We start from the raw sequence: 20170 nt of genomic DNA on the forward strand, positions 1-20170 counted from the left end.
CTTGTACTCTTTTTCTAATGTTCTGTTTTCTTATTTTCCATTGTCTTCCCTCACCCCCGTTCTCCCTTCCCGTCCCTCTTCCCTCCCATTCTTCCTTTTTCTATTAATTGTTGTTTTATAAACCCAAGCACTGATTCCTCAAAACCTTTGAGCATACTGATACAAATAAGTAGCTCTTTCATTTTCTCTATTCCACCTGCCCAAAAGCTTTGTGACATCATCAATACTCAGCCTTCTTTTCTTGAATAACAAATCAGTGTTCTTGATTTGTGGCAAAAAAGACTTTGGATGAGAAGGAAGTGGAAGGGGATGCTGAGTTGCCTGCAGGAGCTTGACAAGGAGGAAGGGATCCTGTTGTGTCTAAAAGCAGCCCTGCATGACCAACTGAACCGCCTCAAGGTTGAAGAATTGGCCCTTCAATCAATGATAAGTTCTCAAGGAGGGACTGAGACACTGAACCTGAATGGTTATGTGATATGTCGTTGCATATGGACAATGAAGCCCCAGTCAATCAAACCACATTGAAGCTGAGCACAAGGAGCCTAATGGAAGAAGAGGAGGAGGAGGGAGAGGAGGAGGAGGAGGAGGAGGAGGGAGAGGAGGAGGAGGAGGGAGAGGAGGAGGAGGAGGAGGAGGAGGGAGAGGAGGAGGAGGAGGGAGAGGAGGAGGAGGAGGAGGAGGAGGAGGAAGAGGAGGAGGAGGAGGAGTCTGATTCGTAAAGGGGGGACAAGGGCTAGGATTAGTTATACAATCTAAACTAGGTCTTTGGTACTTCATTTCTTCAAAGTCATCTTGCAGAGCCTATGTGAAAGATATACTTATGAATGGAAGAGACTCAGTTGATAAAGTATCTAGATGCAAATTTGAAGACCTGAGTTTGGAGCCCCAGAATCTATGTTAAAAACCTAGGCAGAGTGTCACATACCTGTAACCCCAGTACTGGAGATAGGAAGACCAAAAGATCACTGAAGCACAATGGGCCAGGCAGTCTAGCCAAACCAGTGAGTTCCGGTTTACTCAAAGACCCTGACTCAAGAGAGCAGTGGTAGTGCTCATACATCTCAATCCCAGCACATACGTATGGAAAGGGTTAAATAGCAAGCATATATATAAATCAGTTCAATTTCACTAACAGAGGAATGGGGAAAAATAGATAACATCTGATCATTATGTAGAAGATCATAGTAAGATATAGTTTTAGCTAACTTTGGCATTTACACTCCTGTAAATCCCACGCTTTAGGATGCTCTAGCAAGAGTGATTGACAGCCACTGTGAAGCCAACTTGGCCCTATAACCAAAACAAAACACAGTGCCAGGTCTTACCAGGGGTTGATCACTAGAGTACTGGGCTAAGTGAAGTCAACTAGTCTATTCCATCTTTTTTCTGAAAAAAGGAAAACACTATACAAATTGACCTAATTTCAGTCATTACCAGGGGTAATCACATAGGATGTGACAGGGAGTCAGAGGTAGGATATCAGGCCAGTGTGATGGTTCACAAAGCAAGCTCAACGGCCAGACTACATAGAGAGAACCTGTCTCAAAAAATTAATATAGAAAAACTGTCAGCAACCTCTGGCCATCAGCACACCTCCTCACACACACCAAGTACCTCATATATACCCCCATGCTGACAACTCCCTACACAATATATACACTGGTTTTGTGTAAGATATTCTCCCAAAGAGGAAACCAAGGAATATCGATAAGTTGGCCTTTTTGTGTGTGCATGTATGTATGTGTGGACCTGTATATCACTATGTGCCTATGGAGGTCAGAGGACAACTTATGGAAGTTGGTTCCTCTTCCACCGTGTGAATTCCATGAATTGTTCTTAGGTTGTATGGCTTGGCAACGAGCCCACTGAACCATGTCACCTTCACATGACTGCTGCTGGTGTTTTCAGGCTATATTTTGCTTGTTTACGGGCATGTGTAAGTTCATTTGTATATAAAGCTTAATCTCTCTCTTTCTCAAACAAACAAACAAAAAAAAAACCTTTGGATGAATGAGACTGCCACTTAGTTTACGTTTTATGGCTCTGGAAAAATCCTGATCTGAGAAATAACAATTTGAGTTTTAGTATGTACATTAAGTTCACAAGCTTTCTGGTTTCAGAACCAAAAAATGATGGAGGACTCCTAAAGGACATTTGTTCACATGCGTTATATCTAATCTATAATGTTCATAGCACTAGAGGTTAACACTGAACATATTTTTTTTTGCTATAATCACATGAGGTTTATCGATAGGAACCAGTGCACTGGGGTTGAGACTCATATCGCACGCAGGGGCAGCGGAGTTCAACACCGAGAGGCTGGGAGAAAGGGTATTTAAAGGGAGAAACCACAACCCAAGGGGGCAGGGGTGGTGTCATTGGAAAATCACAAGAATACCAGTGAAAAATCACAAGGAGAAACTCCCTGTTTCTCAAGATTATTTTCTAGGTTTTAATCTAACTTTATGGTCAACTAGTACAGGTAGAGGGCAGGGTCTGGAATTTGAGGTATTTAGGGCTTTTTCAAACTTCTGACTTCTTAGCTGCATTTTTTATTCTTTCATTCCCCACTTCTTCTAGCGGCTAGTTCTAATTATAGAACTAAATTTTAATATCTTTATAATATTGGCTTTCTTGTCCTCCTAAAGGATGATACTGTTGGCATAACATCAAAATCTGAACAGTACTTGCTCTTTCTCTAATGAAGATAACTAGTTTCTTTAACACAGATGGACCTATAATCAGAAGCAGAAGCAAAACTAAGAAGGGTCCCATAAGGGAAGATCTCAGAGTAGTCATCCAAGGAGATCTACTAAACCAGCTCTCGAACTATCCCTGATGCGCTTCTCTGTAACACTGAGCATAATTTTAAACACAAGGATCTTTGAGCACTTGCTGCATAAGCTATTGGGGCCTGTGACAGTATATGCTGTACACATATCACAAAAGGAGAAGATCTTTTATATTTTCCTGTTGCTTTGAAGGTAGAAATTTGAGGTATCACAAAAGGAGAAGATCTTTTATATTTTCCTGTTGCTTTGAAGGTAGAAATTTGGGAGAATATTTTTTTGGCTCCAGAAATTTATCCTGCACGTGAGTCTCCACTTATGTACCAGATATTCCTGTACAACTCAGTGAATTAAATGAAAAATAATGTAGCATCTTTTCATAGCCACGCAAACCTTAGTCTATTGTCTCATGATCTGGAAATCGAAGTTACTGGTTCAGTCTTCTAAATTCAGACCCAGGTGTAATCACTGCTAATAAAGTACTGAGGGTTTCAGTTATGTTTCTCGTTGTCTGGTTAACAATGTAACACTCAAAGGATATGTGTCAAACACTGTTTCCTTCTTCTATCTACAAGCCCTTAATGAAATTTTACAAAAACGCAAAAATGAAGATACGGCTTACTCTTGGAGCAACTGCAGTTGGTAACATCACCAATCACCTCAGGGTGGCTTTCTGAGTAGCTTTCCTCTGTGTGTGAATATCTGACCACCTGCCTAAGTATCTGCTTCTTTTTCTTTTCCAGATAGTTTTGAGACAACAGCACCCTTGGATAGCTACCTGTCTGCAGAACCTGGACAAAATGTCACACTCAGTTGCCAGCTTGAAAGGACTTGGCTAGTGCAACTAGTCATATGGGAAAAAGTCCAGCCCCATCAGGTAGACATCTTAGCTTCCTGTAACCTATCTCAAGGGACAAGATACACTTCAAAGTACCTAAGACAAACATGGAGCGACTGTAGCCAGGAGAGCATGAAGAGTGCTCTCATTATACCCTATGCCATGGCTGCTGACTCAGGACTTTACAGATGCCGCTCTGAGGCCAGTACGGGAACAAACAAAACCTGTGTCATAAGGCTGATCATAACTGATGGTGAGTGGCAAAAGATGTTCCCAGTATCAAAAACAGAGAAACAAACAAACAAACCCAGCAACTGTGAATTGGTCTCTATTCTTTTTATTTGCAACCATTTAATGTTTGCATATGAAGCATCTAGAATAGTAGACTTCTATGTGTCTTTTTAAAAAAGACCTTTCATATGATTTATCCTTATGCATACTCCAAAAATATTTTACCTAATAGTCATATGTGCATACAGAATTTAATAAATATTTTATAAGTTGAATTAAGTATGTTGAATATTACTAAATTTCAGGACTTGGTATTTCTTTGGTTAGTAAATCAACCACCATAGATTTACTAATAGAAATATTTCATTTTATTTTTATTTAATGTGTGTGAGTGTGTGTGTGTGTGTGTGTGTGTGTGTGTGTGCACCCACACACAAGTGTTTGTGCATGCATGTATACACATGGGTAGGTGCATAATTGAAATTTGGAAACTTTTGCTATTGTTCTTAACCATTTTGTTTGAGACAGGATCTCTAGCTGAACTCAAATCTCCTGGTTTTGACTACACTGTGGGGGTGATCTATCCAAGGTTCTATCTGTCTCTGCTTCAACCCTTGCTGGGGTACCTTTGTTATACTCTGCATTTTAGTGGGTGATGGCAGTCCTCACATTTGTGTGGCAAGTGCTTTATCTACTGAGGCCATTTCCCAAGCCAAACATTTCATGATTTTATTTTTTTAACTGAAACATGAATGAACTAAAATGCACACATGTGTACACATGCATACACTCGCATGCATGCATGAACACAGAGGATATTACCAGCCTATATCTTCATTATTTAATTCCTTACTCCAAATTATCTACAGATTTGAAGGAGATGCTGGATATTGCATTGCCTGTGTGTCCCCAGCACTAACTGAGGACTGCAACAATGGTTTCTAAGTCTTGTGAGGACAGGGCTTCTGTTGATATTTGACAGTGTGTTATTAGTAGTTTGCCAGATGGAAGCCTTGTATCCATAAGGAACAGAAGACAGCTGACCTTGAGGTTTACAAAGCTGACCTCCATGGCCTACAGCAATGCTCTTCTAATTCTATGAGGCTGCATTCATTTTGTATCCATAATTTGTTTCCTTTGTCATAATGTTTAAATTGTGTAAACATCAGGGTAACCAATAGCTGCATCTACTCATAGATGAGAGCAGTAACAGATATTTCTCTGTCTGCAGAAGTGAAAACACAAAGGTGAAGAATTAGGTGTGTATAGCTGTCCTGCCACTGGGGATAGAGGGCAATCCTAGGCTTTCCTGGTTCTGCCTTTGGGCAACTCTCTCACTAACCAGGAGCAAAGCATTGTTTTTACCAGTGATAGAAACTTTCCTTCAATTTATTGTTCCTCTCTCTTTTATCCCTCACTTTCTCCTTTCCTCTTTATTTTCTTCCTCTCTGCCCTTCTTTCCTTCCTGTCTTCTTTCTTCTCTCTCCTACTTCTCTCTCTTTTTGTTCTGCCTCCTCCTTCCTTCCCCTCTCAATTCTCTTTCCTTCTCACCTGCTTTCTCTTTTATTTTTCTTCTCTTTTCTCCATTCTTCCACCTTCCCTGTCCCTCCTTTCCTTTCTCAGACCTTCCTTGACTTCTTACCCACTAGCCTTCTTCTTCCTTTCCTTCCTCTTTCTCCCTCCCTCTCTTCCCCTCTCTGTCCCTCCCTCTTTCCCTCCCTCCCTCCTTCCCTCCTCCCTCTTTCCCTCCCTCCTTTTTTTCCTCCCTCCTTCCCTCCTCCCTCCTTTCCTTCCTCCCTCCTTCCCTCCTCCCTCCTTTCCTTCCTCCCTCCTTCCCTCCTCCCTCCTTTCCTTCCTCCCTCCTTCCTTCCCTCCTCCTCTTCTTCCCTCCCTCATTCTCTCCTTCCCCTTCCTCCTTCCCTCCCTTTCTCCCTCCCTCCCCCCTTCCTTACTTTTTGCCCTCTTCCTTAGTTTCAGTAAGTTCACGTGCCTTGGCAGTGCTCAAAGATTTAGAGTCAATTATTTTGGCCTGCAGCTGCCCCTCACAGTTTCTGCTCATGATTTCAGACTGGTCTTTCCTTCTGCATTATGATAAATAGGGGAAGATTCTGTGTAACAGTAGCCCCTGTCCCTACATAAAAAGGATAAGATAGCAGGCTTCCATGTGTTAGCCATGATCATGATCATATACCCTTCTGTTTGTCTCAATGGCAATAGGAGCTGAAGGGCAGATATACATTGGCTTTAAAATTTGATTATTGAAGAATTATTTCTTGATAGAATATTTTGGGGTCAGGGAGAGAAATTAACAGAATGCTTTGTCTTACATGTTTGATATTCCTGTAGGCACAGACAGGAAATACTTCTTATCTAAAAAGTCCATCCATTACAGAAATTATTTTGAATCTGGAAAGAAAAAAGAGTAAAAAGGAGATGATAACCTTTTTGCTAAGAAAATATTCTAAACAGAAGTATGTTATAGAGCCATGAAATAAGGTCTTACCTAGTAAATGCTAAAGACATGATAAATCTCTCAGGTCATAGAGCAAGCAAAGGGAATGAGTTTTAGGAGATGTTATTGTTTAACTTTTATAAATTACTGGAAATGTCCTTCATATGCCCAACATAACTTTTGTCAAAACAAAATCCATGTATGTAAATTATAAACAATGTTAAAATCTACCATCAGCTGGAACTGACAGTGTAATAGCTGGTATTGTTAGTGTCCAGAAGCCTTGAACAGTTGCAAAATAGTTTTTTTGACATATAATTGACAGATTAAAAGAATAACAACTAGATTTTAAATCCATTTCAAATATTATAATTGATGGGAGATGACAACCATTGGTTTTATATTTTGACTTAATTCTTTTTTTTTCAATTATTGTAAGTAAAGATAAAATCTAAAGCTACTAGACAGCAAGCAAGGAGGATGATTTGTGTTTTCTCTGGTGTGATTTTATTATCTCAAGTCCTGAGGCTATTTGGTAAAAAAAAAATCAATGTAGAGATTGAAGCAGGGAGACAGGTATAAGATGTGAGGAGCATTTAATTCCTCTCAACTGTCAGGGTAAAGGTGATTTTGACACACATTTTATAAACTGCTACACATTCTCTTTTAGTTCCTATCCAGCATCCAAATGAGAATTTTAGGAGTCTCCAGGTTTCACACACACACACACACACACTCACTCTTATGGGTTTTCTCGTGAATTCTGCCTACTTACATTTACCTTCAGACAATAGTCAATTATAGATCACGTAAGTGATTTTAACTAATTGTCTAATTACCAGCAAATATGTGTATGCCTTTTCTTTGTGTATTTTAAGTAAAGGATGAAGGTGGCAGAAACATGAGATTTTTGCTATCAAATTCTTTGCTAAACAAATGAAGCTTTGTGCTATTCCTGTGTGCTCTTGGAAGTGTTAGGAAACAGTTACGGATTGACAGCACTGATTTTGAACCTTAACCCCAAAGGCTAGTGACAAAATGTGCTTATAGCTAAGGACCACAGTTAACTTTTGAATATATAAATTCTAATATCCTTCAGAATTTAATTAGTTTCAGGAAAACATTAGTTCAGATCCCAACCAAAAAAAATTGTGAAGTTCTTTTAATATTAGCAAAAGATGATGTATAGACTATTATCATTTAAACTGCACCTGCTAACATAAAAAGAATGAGAATAAAATAAATGACATCAGCTCACCAGAAAGTACAGAGACAAGACAGGAATTAACTGTTTGCTGCTGGTTGATGGACTTGCTATAGTACCAGTCCAATCTTCTTTAATGAGACCTCTTGATCGAACCAAGTTCCTTAGGAGGTAATTTTGATAGCTAGACCTGAAGAATGAGGGGGAAATAGGTCACATTAGGCAAAGTAAAATTTGTACCTGATAGTGGGGAAATACATGTAGAAGATTATAATCAGATGACTAAGTTGGTCCAGACAGTCTGATCCATGAGTTAGTACAGAGTGAGGCAAGGTTAAATGAAATGCCACTCTGATCAATTCTTGATCTTTTGTCATAGTCAAGGAAAGCCACTTCTGGCTCCCAAGAAAGGACAGTGAAATAGTATTCCAGGAGAAATAGGCTGTTCCTATTTTTCCATGTATACATCTTTTGCTTACATTTATTCCTGTCTTCATTTCTTCTTTTTTTCTTATGAATGAGATTATTTTTAAAATTTATTTCTGTACATAATGTGTAGAAAAATGTGAATTGTCTTTGTCTATTGGTTTAATTTTGTGTATGAATTATAGTATTTACTTAATTTCTCTTTTGTATCATTCTGTATAGAAAAATGTACACATTCTTTGTGTATTATAGTATACATTGCAACGTTTAAAAATTCATATATTAATTTTAGTGGTTGAGATTTTATTTATGTGTATGGCTAAGCAAAGTCCTTCGAGTTTTGTGTGTGTGTGTGTGTGTGTGTGTGTGTGTGTGTGTGATATTGTCATGTGCAAATATTTGTTTTATTATTTTCTATTCAGACCTTGCATACCTATCTGCTATGGGGAGGACTTCTAGAATTAACTTTAGCTCAGTGACATATTTTTTCATTTTTAAAAAAATTATTTTATTTATTTACATCCAGCCCCTCCTCTCAGTGCCCCCTCCCACAGTTCCTCGTCCTATTTCTCCTTCCAATTGCCTCCAAGAGCGTGCTCCCTCCCACCAGACCTCACCCTTTCCTGGGGGAGAGCGACATGGTTTTGTTCTTAATCATAAAGTAAATGTTTTTAGTTTTTCACTAGTGAGTCTGATGTTGCCTATGGCTTTTCTTAAATGACCTTTATTTCATTCCCTCTATGCTTAACGTGTTGAGAGGGTTTTGTAAAGTATGAAAGATGTTAACTTTTATCAAATGCCTTTTCTATGTCTACTCATGTGTTCATATATATATATATTTATATGTTTACATGTTCATATATATACATGTTCATATATATGGTTGTGTATTGATTAATTTTCATGCATTGAAATATTATCATATCCCATTTGATTGTGGTATTCAGTCCTATTTATATGCTATGTTAATTAAATGATTGAATTTCCTAGTGTTTTACTGAAATTTTCATCTGTCTATGTCTTCATGAGAGACATTGGCCTATAGTCACCTTCTTTTGTGGCTTGCTTATTTTGGTATTATAGCAATGCTTTTCTCCTAAAGTTTAAAGTATTCCTTATATGTTCAGAGAGATAAAGAAGCATAGGCATCAATCCTAACTTTAGATGTTTCATTTAGAAGAAGATTATGAAACTATTTTCCTCTGGGATTATCGGTGAGCCATATGGTCCAAATGAGCCATATGGTCCCAATTTCTGTTTGTGGCTCCCTTGGCTTGGCCTCTCACACCATTCTAGTTTCTCCTTTCCATGGCCACCATCTTTCACCATTTACCACCATTCCCGTAGAGCTTAGTCAGTTCTCTCTGTCTTTATGCTCTGTCTGCATTAGCCCAATCTCCATCCATGTCTTCAAACCTCACATATTTTGGCTGTCTCAAACTTTCATAATTTAAAATTACTATGATTAAGTGATTTACTAACTGTATGTGTTTGTGTGGTCCAGATTCCTAACAAATGCCCTTGGCATCTTTGGTTGTACTTTTCATCAAAATAGAAAGAAACCAACCCCATTGAAAGTTTGTGACAATGCTAAATACATATATTTATTTATCTACTCCTTTGTTTATTAAGTACACGATTTTTTTATCTACTCCTTTGCTTTTAAAATAATGTTTGATACAATAAATACTATTTTATTAATAAGTATTCATATTTAGTAAAAAATAACCAAAGAATATTTTAGATGTATTCACTTTATAAAATATGTATACAATAAACATATTTTAGGATAGTAGAAATATGAAATATTATTTTTGAAATTATAATGTATACATACTACATTTATAATAAATACTTTTTAGTTAGAAAAATTATTGCATCCATCTAGATTTTTTACATCTATGTTGAAAATTACTTAAGTATTCTTTTAGCATGTGCTCATGAATTTATTAATTTATTTATTGAGCATTTACTATGTTAGTATTTCCATCTTAGAAATCATAATGTCCATCTCAGTTTTACATTTTCTTCATAACTTATTTTAAGGCCCTTTGTACATGTTACAGCTCATATTTGAGATTTAGAGATTGCCAATCAAAGAAATGGAACTTCTGAAAATCAAGTGCTACATTTGTGGAGGAAATTTTCATAAACTTTGGTTTGTGTGTGCAACTGCCTATTATCTATTTCCTTTTAAAACTTGTATTATTTTGTCTTTTAAGACATAAATGCTGAGCCTGTAGAATTAAAGAATGTAGTTAGAAGTTAGGTCTCAGGGGTATTTAGCAGGAAATCACAATGCCACAGTGACCACTCCTCCCCACAAATGGTACTTGTGTTTCATCAGCAAGACTCATGATTTGCAGATAACAAGAGTGAAGTCTAGCAATCTTAATATCCCTCTTCCAAGCTTTACACACTTATTGACTTTCACTTCATGTGCTCTTGTGTTGATCTATGATAGAATGGAAGGAGACTGTGGAAGGAGACTTTGTGTGTATGTGTGTGCCCATGTTCATGTATGAGCATACATGTGCATAGATATCTGTCTAATTCAGGTACTCATGCTTGTAAGACAAACACTTTGCTAAGCATTTCAGCTCCAAAGAAGGATAAATTAATTTTATTTATTTATTTGCTTTTAGTTTCTAGAGTTCAGCTGCTCTTCAACGAGTTAATTTATATTGTAGAACAGATCTGGGTCATTAATTATTGCACTTTAGAATTTTGTTCATTTACAATCTTATTTCTCATTCCTGCAGGTTTGAGTAGATGTTCTAAGATAATCTGCATAAACCAGTCTGTTTCTGTGACATAGTTTGGCAAGCCTCAGCAATGGAATTTTTACATACATGACATTTCTTTTATATGCTAGAACCACTTGACTAGAATCTCCAAGTCCTGCTGATTTTGCTCACAAGTTAAAACAGTTTCTCCTGAGGCAAATCAGATACAATTTCCATCTCAGTTTAATTTCATTTTAAAAATTCTGGTTAACTGCTGGGTACCCAGATTCAGCATACAGTTACCAACATCATAAGTAAGTTAAGTACTCAATCACTGCCTATTTTGTCATAGCATCTTCTCACATCTACTTCTGCCCACATCAAAGTACTGTGTCCTTTTTAGTGCGGTAATGCACAGATAGTCAGATACTTTCTTTTCAATGTCCCATATAGACAGGTATACATTTCCTCCAAAGTACAAAGTAAGATAAGAGAACATTTACTTGCGTTCATTTTATACATTAATACTTTAATATTGGATTGAATAATAATGTCATGCTAATATCACATACAACAGAAATCTGAAAACAGGAAAAAAAGCAGTTGATTTTAGGAATTGCTTTTTGGTAAATCTTTGCACCCATAGTATTAATTTTTTTTTAAAAAATTTAAAAACATTTAATCTATCTATTTATTTACTCTCTCTCTCTCTCTCTCTCTCTCTCTCTCTCTCTGTGTGTGTGTGTGTGTGTGTGTGTGTGTGTGTGTGTATGGGTGTGTGTGTGTGTGTGTGTAAGTCAGAGAACAATCAGTGGGAAACAACTATCTTTTTACTATATGTTTTCTAGGATTGAAACTCAGTTCAGCAAACTCGGTGACAAGCACCTTTGCTCCCTGAGCCAAGATGTAGCCTTCAGCTTTTATTTAAAAAAAAAATCAAACCTTTCTTGTTTCTTGGAATTCAGATAGGTAAAATTCAAATTCAAATCTGAATATGTAGTTGTGCCCCTTAAAATCCATGCATTGCCCCACTGATGGAAAAAAACAAACAAACCACAAACTCCTAATACATTGACTCTAAAGTAATCACTTTGACTGCTTTGGTCCTACATACAAATTTCATCCTAAAATGCCCTAGAAATTTTTAACAGCACATGGTACAGATTAATAGGTAAAGTCTTTCTGAAGGCAGATAACCAGTTACCATGTTTACAGATGAACTCTTGGAATGGGATTGGCAGGATTTCTTTTTTTCCCTCTTTGTTTTTATGTGGTGTACATTTATTTTATTTTTTAAATTTTATTTAATCTTTTTTTTAAAACTTCAGATTTTATCCCTCTCCTGGTCGACTCTTTGACTGTTCCCCATCCCATACCTTCTCCCTCACCCCTCCCCTGTCTCCATGAGGATTTCCCCATCCTCACCCCTACTTCCCACGCCCCCCAGACCTCTCCACTCTCTGGTCTCAAGGGTTAGGTTAATCTTCTCTGACTGAGCCCAGACCCAGCAGTCCTCTGCTGTATATGTGTTGGGGACCCCATATCAGCTGGTGTATGCTGCCTGGCTGATAGTCCAGTGTCTGAGAGATTTTGGGGTCCAGGTTAATTGACATTGCTAGTACTCCTACAGGGTTGCCCTCCTCAGCTTCTTCCAGTTTTTCCCTAATTCAACCACAGGGGTCAGCAGCTTCTGTTCATTTGTTGGGTGCAAATATCTGCATCTGACTCTCAGCTTGTTGGGTCTTTCACAGGGCAGTCACGATAGGCCCCTTTTGTGAGCACTCCATAGCCTCAGTAATAGTGTAAGGCCTTGGGGCCTCCCCTTAAGCTGGATCCCACTTTGGGCTTGTCACTGAACCTTCTTTTCCCCAGGTTCTTCTTCATCTTTTCCCTGCAGTTCTTTTGGACAGGAACAATTATGGGTCAGATTTTTTGACTATGGGATGGCAACTCTATTTCTCACTTGGTGAGGATCGGCAGTATTTGATTCTTAGCAGAAATTCCAGCTTTGAGTATTCCAATTTAATTACTGAGATCAATATTTTATGTGAAGTATTTCAAACATACTGACTTGCATTTTGACAAATATTCAAAGGCAGTATAATGGCTTTTCAGAGGGCTATTTATCTAAAAGATCAGTACATGAAGAACAAGCATGAATCTATCACTCTCAAAGATATATCTTCAAAGCCCAATTTGCACCTTAACGATATAATTTACACCGAAGTGATCCAAGAGTCCTTAATAGGTATTGACCCAACAGAGAAATATATTTTTCTTTTTCCACATCTGTAAAATGTAAAATAAATACTTCCCAGTCTACTGACCTCTTTGTGATTTATTTCCAAAATGCATTTAGCACACTCCATTTTTGTTGGAACTCAAAAGTAGTCATGGTGCTATAATGTTTCAGAATGGCACTGGCATTTTATTTTATTAACTAATAGAAACTGATTTTCTCCTACACAAGTATACATGTGGAATATCAATGCTTTTATTTGGACTAATGGAGGTTAATAATGGCTTTAGTCATATTGAAAGTGAGCAAAACGAAGGAAATGCTAATGATAATTCTATGCATGAATGCAAGAAGGAACAGGTCTAAGAGAAGAAGACATTAGCAAAGGTTGGGCTACTCACAGTGGCTACACATTTAAGATGCTCAACAGCCATGATATGTAAAAGTTCCTCAGTCCTGGATGGCATAAAAGGTTTACAGGTATGGAAAAATGTAGGTTCACAAAGTACAGTTGTTTTGATATTAATGCCATCAGTTTTCATGTCTTATTTGAAAAATTACCACTAATTCTTTATTCTTAACTGTGTGAGTGTTTAAGAATATATATATATACATATATGAAGGAGAGAAAAGTGATTATTGGCCTGCTATATGGAAGACAGCTAATAAATATGTCACTGGGCAGGCAGTTTTACATCTGTACTTAACATAGGCATATATGCCAAATCTCAAATAGCTTTATGAGAACAATTTACTGTGCTTTGCGGTTGATTAGTGTTTTCTCCTTCTGACTTCAAAATTGAAAGGCATCATTTTTGAATTCTAATCATGCAATCAACAAACAATCATTGGATTTTTAAATGATGAAAAATTGGGTGGGTAATAAGATACTAACAAACATGTCCAACTGTCACCTACAACCAAGATGTCTGTGAGTGCATCCCAATAGAAAATCATAAACCATTTATACATCTTGAGGTTTGCTTGCAATTTCTTTTCTAACCCAGTTCCATAATGGCTGTGTCTAGAGTATAAATCTACAGGTTTTGGACATTAACACTGTTCTTTATAATTATGTTTGCTTTATACTTTAAAGCATGAAGAGAAGTTTTTCCAGTTACTTGCTTAAAATAGATAGAATTCATGTGTTAGATATTTAACCCAGAACTTGTGACTCATTTTATATCTTGACAAACATAACATAACATTTATATATACATCTTGTTTAGTGGCTGTTTAGTGCAGATTTTGAATGTCCCAGAGATTTGATCCCTGATGGTGCCCGTGAGAAGTGGTAGGGTGTTTAAGAGATGGGGCACAGTGAGACAGGGATCTTCAGGTCACTGGAGTGTGCCTTTGAATGGCATGTTGAGATTCCGGTTACCTTGCTCTGTTTAGGAAGTGAGTGGTTTTCTTACCCCATGAGCAGTTTTCCCATACAACTCCTTACTACAGTTTGCAAAGCAATGAGGCAACTTGATCATGAATTGGAAACTATAAAATAAAACCTTTTTTTTCTAAGTCGATAGATCTTAGTATTTGTCACAGTGGTGCAAAGATGATTAACACTCCCTATTGTTAGAATCTTGATTGCACATGGCTGTGTGTTGATATGTTTTTGAGACACATGGGTCGTGCTTCTCTATGTGATGCTTGCTGGCCTAAGAATGTATGCAGTGTTGCTCATTTACTCCTCGAAGCGGTTTTACCTCATCCCTACTTTACAGATGAGAAGCATGTGAAGTATGGCAGGTTTAATCGGTTTATTTAAAGCTTTTTAGCTAATACATATATCAGCTAGGCTGTAGAGGCAGGCACCCTGGCTTCGGAGTTCCTGTTCTTAGTCACAGCTCCTCATTCTGCTCAAAGTAGAAGAAAAAGTCTTGCTGCTTATCTCAAAAGGGGTGTCAGTGAAATCAGGAAGCTCTGGTCTCCTCCTTTTAGATATTTATTCATTAGGCAGATTACACACTGAACCTATACATGAAGAAAGTGAAATCTCAAAAGTGGGGTATGATCTCTCACTGTTTTATTCCAGCACTGGGTGCTTCAGCTTGTCTCACAGCTTCTCTGGTAACTACCCTCAGGCTCAGGTCCTTCACCTACTATTTTCCCTTTTCCAGGGGCTTTTGCATTAGTTGATAGAATCAACCAAGATTGGTTCCATGCACAGTCCTAGGAAATTAGCACAATTAGAGCAGGTGTGAGAATCCAGAGGTGGGTCGCTGCTGATAAAATCAATTCTACACTGAAAAGAGATTAGTGGATTGTGTGATTTAATTGTACCCAGTTCCTAGTGAAACAGTGCTAATGTGGAAACTTTAATTGGGCCATGAAGGCTCTGCCTTCATCAACTGGTAAATGCAATTATCACAATAATGCGTTAGTGGCTGTGAGGGTAGCACTCCTGATAAGTTCGGTACATTACTTCTCTTTCACTCTAACCTTCTCTTATCTTTCCACTGTCTAGCATGGGATGATGCAGCAAGAAGGTTTTCTGCTGTCTGTTGTTCTTGATTTGGTGATGGTAGTGGTGAGGAAACAGTTTCTCACTTTGTAGCCTAGGCTGGTCTAGAAATCAATATGTAGTCCAAACTGGCCTGAAATGTATGGAAATATTCCTGCCTTTACTTCCTGAGTTAAACCATTACAAGCATGATAAACAATACTCAAATGAATGACTGATTATTGTCACCTAAACTCTGGTATTGCATTACAGCCACTTGAAAGGGACTCAGACACTAGAACTTTAAGAATAGTATCTGGATTAAAGGACAATCCTCGTTCGTGATATAGAGACCTGGGAATATCTCAGCATATGCATGACATTGGGCAATTGCAAAGCACCAGTGCACATGACCTTGTTCTGATCTCCTACTAGATGCTTATCCCATGGCTAAACCTACTCTCTTGGACAACTACTTAGGTATCTATAGAAAATACACAAGCAAATTTCTTTATTCCTTTTTTTTTCTTCTCATATCCTGCCCTTTTCTTTGTCTTTATAGACCAGACCTAAATGACCTAGGACAGTTGGATCGCAGTAGTAGTTAGTAATCAGAGCTCTTCTTCCCCTCCTTGTTGGTCAGTGAAGGGTTAACTTTCAAAATACCCCAAAGAAGCAACAGAAGCTTACTTTTTATACTAGCATGTGTTGTCCATTTACATAGGAACACCATGGTACAAAGTGACACCTGATCACACAACAGTAATAGAAGCAATTTTCCGTGGAAATGTAATTAAAAACAGTCTCTGCCCAGGAAGAGAAACAAAAAATTTATTTCAATAAACACGAATTTAGAGTGTGCCGTGAATCTCTGGTGATCTACTAAAAGATTGAAAACAAAGTAAGGAATACTATTTCTTTAATGTAGATAATTAGGATTTACTATATTCATATTTAAAAGACAAATTATAACCAGTCTTCAAGTAAATGGACTTGGCAGCACTACTATGATTTGTTAGATATATCATAAAGAGTATGCCATATTCATCTGACATTTGTGGAGTCCATCCATTTTAGCTAATTGTCTTTATCCAGAAGAAAACACAAACATAATCTTTATAGCAGGAGGCAGTTTTACATTAGAGGGAAATGTTTGGGTAATAGAACCTGTTCCATGCTATGTTGTCCTTGGTGATGGCATATTAGAACTATGGCTTTCTGATTCTGGAGAAAGATACTTCTCCAACACAAAGTAGGCTAAGGAGTTCATTTAGCTTGAAAAGAGATTTCCATACTATCATAGTCAAAGAGACAGAGCCTATGTTTCCTAACCCTCTAAGAAAGTAGGGGAGTGAGGGGGAAAAAACAGCAGAAGGTTTGTGATTAACCTCAAGCATTCTTCTCGGAGGGGCATTGACTTTTTTAAAGTGAAGTTCCTGGAATCCAATCTTAGATTATTTATTAAAAATATTTTTAAAAATGTCCTGCATGCACACAATGTATTTTGACATATTCACTCCCCCTTCCCACATTTCACCTGGTTTCTTCTTTTGTGTTTCACTCTTAACTTAAAATCACTTATTTTTTTTTAAAAAAAAATAGAACCCACTGAATCCAATTAGAATATTCACTTATATTCTTGAAAAGTCACAGATTCCCGAATTTTGTACCTCAGTTCCTGACTCATAGTAGATTTAGATAAAACAAGTCATTATTCTAAATTATTAATATTTATCCCTGTCTTAAGAACCAAACTAATCAACTCTAACCTCTGTTTACTTTTATTTCTAATGTTCTAGATTCATTTATCAAATCAATGCATTTGATAGTTTTCTTCTAGATTCTTTAGATGTGAAACCACTAAGTTTAAAGAATTATGGCATTGGAGCAATAGCTGTGAGCTTATATGTTGATGCAACACTCATGATGCAGGGAGAGAGAGAGAGAGAGAGAGAGAGAGAGAGAGAGAGAGAGAGAGAGAGAGAGAGAGAGAGAGAGAGAGCGCTAACTGGGAATGGTATGGGTCTTTGTAACTTCAAATCCCACCCTAGGATCATACCTCCTCCAAAAAGCCACACCGTTTAATCCTTCCTAAACTGTTCCACTATTTGGAGATCAAGTATTCAAACATACGAGCTTCTAGGGGCTATTCTTGTTCAGACCATCAGAGGTACTGATTTAAGCACCCTTGGGACACAGCAGTCAATAGATTAGAGGTTTCGCCATGGCTCTTTAAGTCTCAGAATGCTACTTATTTTCTGGGATTTTCTTCATGTGAAGCAGGAAATTGTTTATGAAATAAAGATTATAAAAACAAATTTATGTAGACAGGTAGCCCCTGGAAACCTGGAGTGATGTTAAAATACCAGAATCCATTTGATGCAAGTTTTACCAATTTTTGTCTACTATATTCTAGTGGTTTAGAATCATCTTATGCTTAAAGATCAATACTACATTTACCCTTCCCTAGAAGGGTGACTCTAGTTACAGGAGTAAGCTACCTGTGCTATAGGATTGCTTCAACATGATATTTCCGCATGAATAGAAATGGCTTATTTAGTTAGTCCTAATTTGGATAGGGTGTATAAAAATCTAAATGTATGTATAATTTGTGCAGTTTAATAACATTATAAAGTGTTTAAAATACTTAAGCACCCATACATATGTCTATTTAAATACCAAAGGCATGTTTGGCATTGATTCTATTATCATTTTGCTACTTACAAAAGAAAAAGATTAACTGTCCTCTATGAGCTCACCAAGTGAAATCAAGCAGAAGCCAGGATTAGATTCCATACCTGTCGTTAATGTCTGTGCTTTTAGTTTGCTAGTATAATTTGAGATTAGATATTTTTCTGTCTCATGCCAGTAGTTGAAAGTTGATTGTCTTCATATTGCTGAATCTGTGAATCTACATGTATCTGGTTCATTCAAGCTCACTCTGTGTCTATTCCATCTGTCCACAGAATAAGGTCTGACAGTTGTGCTTATCTTTTTAATGAGCCATGAAAAGATACATTGACCCGACACGTAGTGGATATATGACTCTTTCTCACATGTTCTGGTCTAGCAAGTTAGGTGTGTTAATTCTTGGATTCTAAAATGGTCTCATGTAGCCCAGGAGTTTGCTATGTAGCCCAATCTGCATTTAAACTCTTGATAATGCTGCTTCTAACTCCTGAATGCTGGAATCAAAACATGGCCCATTGTACTTGACTCATTATCTAGGTTTTACATTATCTGATGCCTTTACCCCTGTTTTAGTTAGGGTTTTACTGTTGAGAAGAGATATCATGAACAAGGCAATGCTTATAAGGACAACATTTAATTGGGACTAACTTACAAGTTCAGATATTCAATCAATTATCATCAAGGGGGGTAACATGGCAGCAGCCAGTCAGGCATGATGCAGGAAGCTGAGGGTTCTATATCTTCATCTGAATGCTCCTAGCAGAATACTGGCTTCAAGGCAGCTAGGATGAGGGTCATAAAGTCAATGCCCACAGTGACAAACCTACTCCAACAAGACCACACCTTCTAACAGTGCCACTCCCTGGGCTGAGCATATACGAACCACGACAACCCCCAAACCCTATCTCTAATGAGGACAAACAGTGAGCAGTGCCAATGGGCTATGCTTTCTGCCTAGCTGGGCAGGAAAGATCTAGTGGCATTTCTATACTGAGTCTTCTTCAAAAGTTTATAACTCAGTCATAAATACTTGGCATTGACAGAAACTTACCCTGGAGGATTGTAGGCCTAGAGAAAATTATTCATTTATAAATTTCACTGACTTGATTTAAATTGTTTTAACTGCTCTTATTCTTTGTGATAGGAAGAAAAAATAATGGCTTCATAGTTCAAGACAGTTTTGTCCTCCTATGAATCAATACAGCATTGGGATACATGAAAAAAAAAAGCCATCGGAAAAGGGACCACTGAGAACAGATAATAATTCTTTCTTTAAGAGAAGAGCTTGAGGGCTGGCATTATTCAACCACAGATCTATTAGCAGAACTTAAGGGGAAAAGTGAATGCTATGAACTATTGATTAACTCCTCAAAGCATCCTGTGTGCTTTCTGTTTTTCCATCCTTACAGGTTTCAGGGAGGTGAATGCTTGCAGTGCTCTGGCCATTCCCACAGCAGCTACATAAAGAAGTCAGGGCAGGGAGGGAGAACAGAAGTAGCTTTAGGCTGTGCTGGTCCATGACTGTCAGAAGCGTCACTTCTCTACACTCATTCTGGAAGGAAAATGCTTGTTTCATGATGACTTTAAAACACGTAGGGCTTTTCGAAGTAACGTAAGTTCCATTAAATCAGATATAAAATGAGTTTATCTGTTTCCCTCTTTTTACCAATCACCCAGCACACTGTGAGATTGTTTGCATTCAGACACTGAAGAGATGGACCTGACTAATGTCAGACATATTGGAAGAGGTTAATCATGGAAACAGTTCAGACTGCAGCATTTGAAGAAACTAGGATGTATAATTAAGAGCCTTGGGGAAAAGTCTAAAGTCACTTATTTGAATGCAACAAAAATGTGATCTTAACTCTTAACAATTCTGAGTCTACTTTAAAGTGGAGTTCTGCACATTTTGTTCTTTAAATGCAACCACTGAAATTCAATAGCATTTTGTTTTAAGCATATAGACATATTTTTATAGTTTTGCTGATTCAAAAAAATCAGCACATAATCTGGAATATTTAAATAAATACCAAAAAAAGCAAAAGAAAAATACTCTAAATTTGTGTGTATGTGATTGTGTGTGCATATATGCATGTTTATGTCTGTGCAAGTACACTTATGTACATAT

General features: G+C 37.5%; 1 protein-coding gene and 1 pseudogene across 50 annotated transcripts in view; both read left to right on the forward strand.

Annotated features, from left to right (window-relative positions):
- The window catches only part of Cd226 (CD226 molecule), a 94936-nt gene that overhangs the window by 61638 nt on the left and 13128 nt on the right, over positions 1–20170 (forward strand). For 38 of the 50 annotated variants that reach the window (XR_015642241.1, XR_015642238.1, XR_015642244.1 and 35 more), the window contains 1 exon segment: positions 3533–3880. Coding sequence is in view for 28 of the 50 variants with exons in the window: in XM_087592675.1 (XP_087448801.1) it covers positions 3533–3880 (348 nt within the window). In the remaining 22 variants the exon portion in view is untranslated. 50 annotated transcript variants of the gene reach the window in all.
- Positions 223–635, forward strand: LOC147999912 (snRNA-activating protein complex subunit 5 pseudogene; annotated as a pseudogene).

Source organism: Rattus norvegicus, chromosome 18, assembly GCF_021556685.1.
Source record: "Rattus norvegicus strain SHRSP/BbbUtx chromosome 18, alternate assembly SHRSP_T2T, whole genome shotgun sequence".
NCBI classification, from domain to species: Eukaryota; Metazoa; Chordata; class Mammalia; order Rodentia; family Muridae; genus Rattus; species Rattus norvegicus.